Genomic DNA, 8,312 nt, shown 5'->3' with positions numbered 1-8,312 from the left:
TAACAGGCAACTGAGGCAAATTTAAATTGCTTATTATCAAAACCATGGTGGGGAGGGGAGGGGCTGCATGATCCTTATAGCATAGAGCACAGGAGGAAAAGCTGAGGNGAGAGCAGCCAAGCTGCAGCCTCCTGCCATCCAGCATGGACACATCAGGTGGAGCTGCTGCTTCTAGCTCTAAAGGACATCCTATCTATGACAGGCCACGTGCCAGGCCAGCTTGACCGCACCCTCACCCCGCTCACACTCCCCGTTCTCCTAGTTATCAATGCACTTTCAGCTTTCTGGTCACCCTGTGTTCCAGAAACCTGATAACAAATCATTTTTAAAATGTAAAGTGCTATGAGAAAGTGCAGTACAAGTGACATCAGAGCTTAGTGTAGCATACCTAACATCAGAGTTTTATCTAATGATTCTTCATAAAACTGCTAGGAAGCTGGGGTACTGGCTCTGGATATGTACACAATCATTTATTCTTTAAAGCAATAGGACTGAGAAGCCGGCAATGTTTACTAACAATGAAAGCAAAACACTGACTATATTCTTAAGCCAGCACCAGCTTTAAAATGCTACATGCACGTGTGTGTTTCAAACGCTAGTAAATCCTTCAAAATGAACTACTAGGATTGTGACCTAATGTGTAAGGCCCAGGGTGCCGTCCCAAGCCCAACCAAAAAAAGAAAAGCCACACAGCAAGGTTTTGGGTAATTTATTCACAGTTCCGGTGTAGTCACTGGATTGAACAGGACACAAGGATGAAATAACCATCTGGCTCAGAAAACTAAACATTCATTTAAAAGAATACAAAAATCAAAACAGAGCAATGATTATTCTAACCCCCAGTCCCACAGAAGTATAATTTAAACAAATATAAAAACGTTATTAATGGAAAAACACATTCAACCAAAGAACATTCAAAAGTTAGCAAGACCATTTCTACACTCTCTGGAAACCAGTGCAGAAACAAGATAAGGTGACGTTTCCTCTGATGCCACCATCAGCCCTCAGAACATCACTACCTCAGTACGGGGACTTACAGTTAACACAGCACAACTTAGCAGTCTTGCTGAAAACTATGGACATTGCTATTCAAAGCCACTGCTGTCAGTTTTATTATGTTATCATCCCAGATTTGAGGATATGTTTAAATAAATTCTAGCTATGAAGATACTGAAATACTTGTTAACAATCTTTAAGTACAGTGAGAAAGTCCAACTTATGTTAAAACTTTTGAATGTGAAACTAAATAAAAGCCATGTGAAATGTCTCCAAGCTTAAAACCCTGCGTAGTATTACTGCACACACAACCCACTAAGCGTGTGGATGTCATAAATCAAAATGTCTTTCCCTTTCCCTTCCATGTCTTTGGCCTTCCCAAATTGTGAATTATGAATTCTTTTTTTAAACAAACATTTTCCAATGACATTGTGCTTTATTATTTTTTTTTAGAAAACTCATACCAATTAAAGTATATAATAAACAGGTGACCTTAGTCTCTTTGATTGCTCTAGAATATCCTAATTATAAAAAAGATAAAAGAGTAACCCCAAAGACTGAAGGTGTGTGGTGAAAGTGTTAGTTTCCCTCTACAAGGGACCAAGTCCAGCCTCCTTTCCTCCCACCTTCAGAACCAGAGGCAAGAGGCCTGGACTGAAAGGGATGCGACCTGTCACTTCAGAATCAACCTGCTATAAAAAAGCTGATGTTAGTGTTCTGAACTAACAGCCTTCTGCACAGTACCCTGTGACATCGCTCTGCTGAGCGGGGACACACAACTGCTTGTCACATTATTAACTGCTGTTCTTTATAGTCCCCTGTTCCACGGACAGGCCAGGACAACTACGTATGAACATGTCAAACAAACCNAGGCCCAGCATTTAATACCTCAGCCCAGCTCCACCTTTCCACTCTCCCTCCTGAGCCTCACAAGGACCAGGTCCACCAGGGACAGTCACAACTGATCTGAGGGTCTAGCTCTGCTGCCCAGCATGGCAGCCCGCTCATACACAGCCGCCGAGCCAGTCACAGGCTAAGAGTGAGTGGCTCACCTTCTAACCTTTCTATCTTATGGCATAGATTTTCTTTTTTAAAGCTGATTTCAAAGCAGTAACCATCAACTGGGCCATGTGTCAGGTGCCTCAGTCCTCCCTGCCTAGCAAGGACTCCCAGGTAAGGATGTATGTGTGAACTTAAACTTTAAACACACTATAAGATGTGTTCGGTCCTGTGGTGGCTTGACGCCCCAGAGAAGGGAGATGCTAGCGGGGTGAGGAGGGGGTGGGGAGCACCCTCTTAGAGGCAAAAGGGAGGGGGATGGGGTGGGAGTTCATGGAGGGGAGACCACGAAGGAGGACATTTGAAATGTAAACAAGTAAAATAATTACTTTTTAGAAAGAAAGAAAGAAAGAAAGAAAGAAAGAAAGAAAGAAAGAAAGAAAGAAAAGAAAGAAAGATAGAAAGAAAGGAAGAAAGAAAGAATTTTAGCCAGGCAGTGGTGGTGCACACCTTTGATGACAGCACTCTGGAGGCAGAGGTAGGCAGATTAGGCCAGCCTAATCTACAGAGTGAGTTCCAGGTCAGCTAGGACTGCACAGAGAAACCCTGTCTTGAAAAACAGGGAGCTGGGGGTTGGGGGGGGGGAGAATTTTAATAGAAAACCTCCCCTTTACAGGGTTATTTTTATTTTAAAAAACTAGATTTCTGCAGGGCGTGGTGGCGCAAGCCTTTAATCCCAGCACTCGGGAGGCAGAGGCAGGCGGATTTCTGAGTTTGAGGCCAGCCTGGTCTACAGAGTGAGTTCCANGACAGCCAGGGCTATACAGAGAAACCCTGTCTCGAAAAACCAAAAAAAAAAAAAAAAAAAAAATTAGATTTCTATGTCCTGTATTCTACCAAATTAGTGGGACCTACTCACCTAGCGCCTAAAATATCTGGGTACTAAGAACTAATAAAAGAATGTAGGTAGGAAGCAAAATGGGATATGGAAAACAATAATATTGTTTAGACAGTACTACCCTGGTCCTCATTTGGGCTTCTGACTGGTTTAGTATTTATTCTAGCTTGGAGTGTGTATGGATGAGAAACTGGTGAATGGGTTCAATATCATAGACAGAAGACAAGAAAGTTGTGCCGTTCCGCTGCACGGAGGGTGGTTAGCAAGACTGAACTGTATAATTCAAAACTGCTCCAACAGGACCCGGGGGGAGTGACTGAGCTGACAGTGAGTGACCAGAGAGCACTGAGCTGATCGTCTCCCAGTTTCAGTGTCTCAACACACCAACATCACCCTGTGCTCCAGAGCCACACACCAAACAAAAGCCACACCCAAACACGAGCAGCTGTGCTACCACATCAGGCATAAGAAATGACCTTACATACATGCTCCACTAACATGAAGTCTTAGGGACAAATACAACAGAGAAACGTACCCAAAGCAGTGACATGGAGTACAAACTGTGGCCCTGTCTTAGGTTATCAAAGTCAGGTTTCCAGCCTCCATCAGTGTGAGTGGAGCCTTCTAAAATGCCTAAAGTGACATCAACTCTTTCTTCATTCAACTCACCTTCACAAGGGTTAACTGCTTACCACTAAATTCAAACACAAAGCATGAGCCGCCAACTCCATGAAGCACTGCGNGCTTTCACCGTGTACAGGCGAAAGCTTTTGAACACAACAGACCTAACTTGAACACACACACCTTCCCACTGCCCCCATAATCTGACCCAAATAGCTCTGTGAAGAAATTACTCTGCACATTTTTGGGGTGTCAAACTAATGTTCTATTTTAAATATTTTATCCACCTTGCTGACCTGCATTTCTGACACAGTCAGCTGAAGGCATGGCAGTCTCACGGATTTATACTGCATTCACTCCTCAACAGGAGTCAAAACAGTCCAAAGGAAAACATCGAGAAAACAACCCTGAAACTGACGTCACTCCACAGTGCCAAGTATGTGCCGTTCTCAGCCGAGCCTGCCACATACACTGAGGGTCAAATGAGCAGCAAGGTGTGCAACCCCCCCAAGCAGAACTTCTACACTGGCACCAAGGGATGCTTTCTGCAACAAGGCAGGGGAGGAAGTTAAAGGTAACTGCAGGAAACTCTCCTTGGGACAAAGCTCAAGAGAACCGAGCACCCTGATACCAATTTGAGGCTTGACAGCAACTCTGTGCTATGATGATGCCAAAGGCAGCTACAAAGTACGTCACTCAACAAACAGTACTTGCTTTTCAGTTAAGCTCTACAGTTGGAGAAAATGCCAACTTCTCTTAGGAGATGAAGACATAAGGAGTGGATCCCTGTGTCCTATCTTCAAATGTCCAGCCACATATCAGTGTCTAACAGCACAAAGTTTTCCAAACTCCGCAAGGTCTTCTCTGCAGGTGTGGAGGACCCAAACACACTGTCTACAGAGATGACAGACGTGTTTGAACTAATTTAAACGAACTAAGATAAAAATCTCACCAAGCTTTTTGGTGTACAGTTTGATTTAAAAACAAAACAGAAATAAGCTTCAACATAAACTGCAGCATCTTCTATTTATAAGTAGCGCAGCAAAGCCTTTGGTGGCTGTCCAGGCACTGGCACACACTGACTTCGAGTATCCAATTCAATGCACTGGTCTTCCCTCAGTCTGACTGATCAAATCACGTTATGCTGAAGCTAACACCAAGCGCCTTGACACTCACCAAGCCTCCTCGATGAAATGGAGGGCTCAGAAATCCATTATCCAGTTCTCTGAACAAAATACAGCTGAGATCTCTCTGATTTTAGGTTTAGATTTAAATTCTATGAATCAAATTCCCCCATGTATTATTGAAAATGAGACAATTGCACAAAAATCATTAGTTGAGTGGAATAATTATAACTGATATATAAATAAGATTTACTAAAAAAAAGGCTTTCAGGAGGCAATAGTATTTAAATCAAAAATTTAAATACAAAAGGTTTCTCGTGTTGCTTAGCTGTCTTAAGTCTCAGGTGTCTTCTACTCCACTGTTACAGACTTGGCAAGATTCCGGGGAAAATCAACCTGCAGAAAAGAGAATTATATTAGCAAATATAATCATGTAATTTATCCTAGAAAATAACTGGAAAACAATAAAGGAAAGGCGCTGACATACATAGGAGAGCTACCTTGGTCCCCTAGGAAGGTGGCCCTCACAGGGAACCCTGGAAAAACTACCAGGTATCTTGATTCCCATGACAGCAAGAGGATTAAGAGTGCTGCAGCCCTCACTGTGGAGGGGTCCAAAGAATAACTTGTCCCACCCAAAAATGCCAATCACCACCCATGAAGAAAACAGCCCTGCTCCCGGTCAACGGAGTGACTCCTATGGGTAAGAAGAAACTGATGTAAGCTACGAACTNGCCATGAAAAGGTAACAAGAGATAGCATAAATGGGACAGGACAGATTTTTCAAGCTGAGAGCGGCTAGTGAGACAGCCCAGCAGGCAAACTACCTTGGTAGCGCTTGCTACCAAACCTGAGTTCAACGCTTAGGTCCCACACAGTGGAAGGATATCTGCAATTCCTGCAAGTTGTCTCCTGACTCCCACCCATGAACTGTGACACACACACACACACACAAACACAAACACACGACAGATAGACAAATGACAGACAGATGATAGATAGATAGATGGATGGATGGATGGAGGCGGTCACTCACATCGTAGCCTCTCAGCACAGCCAGGTGGAAAGCCAGCAGCTGCAGGGGAATCACACTGAGAATGCCCTGCAAGCAGTCCACTGAGTGGGGCACCTTGATTGTCCTTTTTGTATTCTTAATGGTCTCAGTATCCTCCTTATCACAGATCACGACTGGACGCCCCTGGGAAGAAAACAATACACAACACAGTCACCAGGAAGCAGATGCTGAGCGACAAGAGGTGGGCATGGGCTCCACTGCCTGACACACACGTGTGGTCTGACTGCTCATTTAGACAGAAGCACAGACAGATTTTGTGGACTCAGTAGGTTTCTTAAGAAATGCCAAGTTTAGTACCTGAATACAGGTCTGCTTCCTTTGAAGTTCAAGTTTATTTCTAGTACACTGCGCTTAGGGAGAAATATCTTCTGGAATTAAAATATAAACCAGCTGATGGGGGGGGGTATCAGCCACAGCATCCATGATATTAGTGTAAACCAAACATTAGGTTTTTTTTTTTTTTTTTTTTTTAAGTTCTTAACAGTGTTAAGGTAAAAAGAAAGAGCATTATGTTAACTGTTGGAAGGAGGAATTTGGAGACGACGGCCTCGTTTTGGTTTAGTTCTTCTATTATGAGAGAAATGATGATTGGGTATCATCAAAATCCATATGTCTAGCTCCTTTCACATAGAGAGCAAAGCAAAGGCGTCAACAAGTGAGCNTGTTTGTCATCTACTGCGCCTGCTCTATCATGCAAGTACAAAATCCACCTGCGCCTTAGTCACCACACTGAGATCTCCAGGGCACTCACAGATCTCCAGGGCACTCACAGCACTTGGCCTACCTGCCGTGCAACCACCTGCTGAAGAGCGTTCTGGCACTTGGCATAAGTGTGGTCTCGCATGATGATCATGATGACAGGCATCAACTTGTCCACCAAGGCCAGAGGGCCGTGCTTGAGCTCACCAGCAAGGATGCCTTCCGAGTGCATGTAAGTAATCTCCTTGATTTTCTAGTATGAAAAAACCAGAGACGTCTTTAGCTCACTTTTCAAAATTCCACTTTTAAGAAAACACTGAGGCAGGCGTGGTGGNGCACGCCTTTAATCCCAGCACTCGGGAGACAGAGGCAGGCGGATTTCTGAGTTCGAGGCCAGCCTGGTCTACAAAGTGAGTTCCAGGACAGCCAGGGCTACACAGAGAAACCCTGTCTTGAAAAACAAAACAAACAAAACAAACCACTGCACAAAGCATCTGAGATGGTTAGGTCTCCCGAGATGTAGCAGACGCCCACTGGCCCACAAAGCATCTGAGATGGTTAGGTCTCCCGAGATGTAGCAGACGCCCACTGACCTGGGTTGAAGCACTGTAAGAAGATCCTTAAGGCTTCAGCCTACCAAACGCAGAGCTTCGCTNCTCTGCAAACATTCATCTACTTGCCTTATTTTCATTTCAATTGCTTATCTAATGAACCTTGGTCTGTTGCTCATATCTTAAATNGCTAAGCCCAAGTTATCATGGCCTTCACTTTTGAGTCGAGTCCTATGGCACGTTCTTAGGTAAATAAACCACAGTAAACACACACAATTCAATCTATGCAGTCTACAAATACATGGGGAGTTAGTAGGATGCTTAAACAGTAAGATGCACACAACCAATGCATGCCACCAAGCCTGACGATCCAAGTTCAATGCTCAGGATTCAAACAGTGGAAGGAGAAAACTGACTCCTGTTTAAGTTGTTCACTGATTTCCACACATGCGCTGTGTATACCACCTCCTGCGCCTGCGTGCACACACATACACACACACACTCACTCACTCACTCACTCACTTGAATGGCAAGGCTAGTGATATAGTGATTACCTGTCTCTCTGTGTTAAATCCCTCACATTATGGAATACATAACAGTAAATGTTCCTTGTCCCTCCCTAAGTCACTAGAGTGAAATCAACTTTAAGTGAGACAACGTACCAGGGCTCCTTCAAGGCATGTAGCATAATGGTAGCCCCGCCCCATTATCAGGACCGACTTCTGGTGGTAAAGCTCTGTCGCCAGCTTCTGGATTTCATCATCCATGCTCAGCACTTCCTTAATCAAGTCTGTTAGGGCAGAGATCAGAGCAGTCTTGAAAAATGAGAAGTGCACCTCACAGATAAGCAAACAACAAAATGGCCAGTATTCTTTTCTTCTGTGAGATTAGTATGAAATTCCCTTAACACATGGAAACAAAATCAGAAAGATCTTATTAACTCTGCAGCTACAAACTACAGCTTCAAGATGAGAACTTCAACCACTGCTCACTCTCTTACAAATCAACCATATAGAAAATAAGATCAAAAGCCTTCATTTGGACTTTTCAGGGGATGGTGGGCCAGAAGACACCTTCTGTAACACAGTCAGGGAGGAGTCAGATTTAAAAAGAAAGGAAGGAAGGGAAGAAGAAAAACATGGAGGAAAAGAGGGAGCCTCAAGGAGCCAGCAATGAATCTTCACTGGTAGAGTGCTCAGCTAGTATGCACAAGTAACCTTGGGCTCGGTCCTCATGACTACATAAAATTGGACACAGTGGAGAACACCTGTGATCCAAGTACTCAGAAGGTAGAGGCAGGAAGATCAAGAGTTCAAAGTCCTCCTCCCTCCATACCCAGTTAAAACTCA

At 43.9% G+C, this 8,312-nt stretch overlaps 1 protein-coding gene across 2 annotated transcripts in view; it reads right to left on the bottom strand.

Annotated features, from left to right (window-relative positions):
- Positions 1 to 4,859: 4,859 nt before the first annotated feature.
- Positions 4,860 to 8,312, bottom strand: part of Gfpt1 (glutamine--fructose-6-phosphate transaminase 1) — a 45,482-nt gene continuing 42,029 nt past the window's right edge. Inside the window, exons 16-19 of one of the 2 annotated variants that reach the window (XM_021165076.1) lie at positions 7,626 to 7,753; positions 6,498 to 6,665; positions 5,675 to 5,836; positions 4,860 to 5,034 (exon numbers count right to left, since the gene is read on the bottom strand). In XM_021165076.1, the coding sequence (XP_021020735.1) occupies positions 4,990 to 5,034; positions 5,675 to 5,836; positions 6,498 to 6,665; positions 7,626 to 7,753 (503 nt within the window). In that variant the 3' untranslated portion in view covers positions 4,860 to 4,989. The remainder of the gene's footprint in view (positions 5,035 to 5,674; positions 5,837 to 6,497; positions 6,666 to 7,625; positions 7,754 to 8,312) is intronic. The other variant, XM_029478737.1, reaches the window with a different exon arrangement.

The sequence above is a fragment of the Mus caroli genome, chromosome 6 (assembly GCF_900094665.2).
Source record: "Mus caroli chromosome 6, CAROLI_EIJ_v1.1, whole genome shotgun sequence".
NCBI lineage: Eukaryota > Metazoa > Chordata > Mammalia > Rodentia > Muridae > Mus > Mus caroli.
The sequence above is the reverse complement of the archived record's forward strand: the minus strand, read 5'-3'. Positions and strand labels throughout refer to the sequence as shown.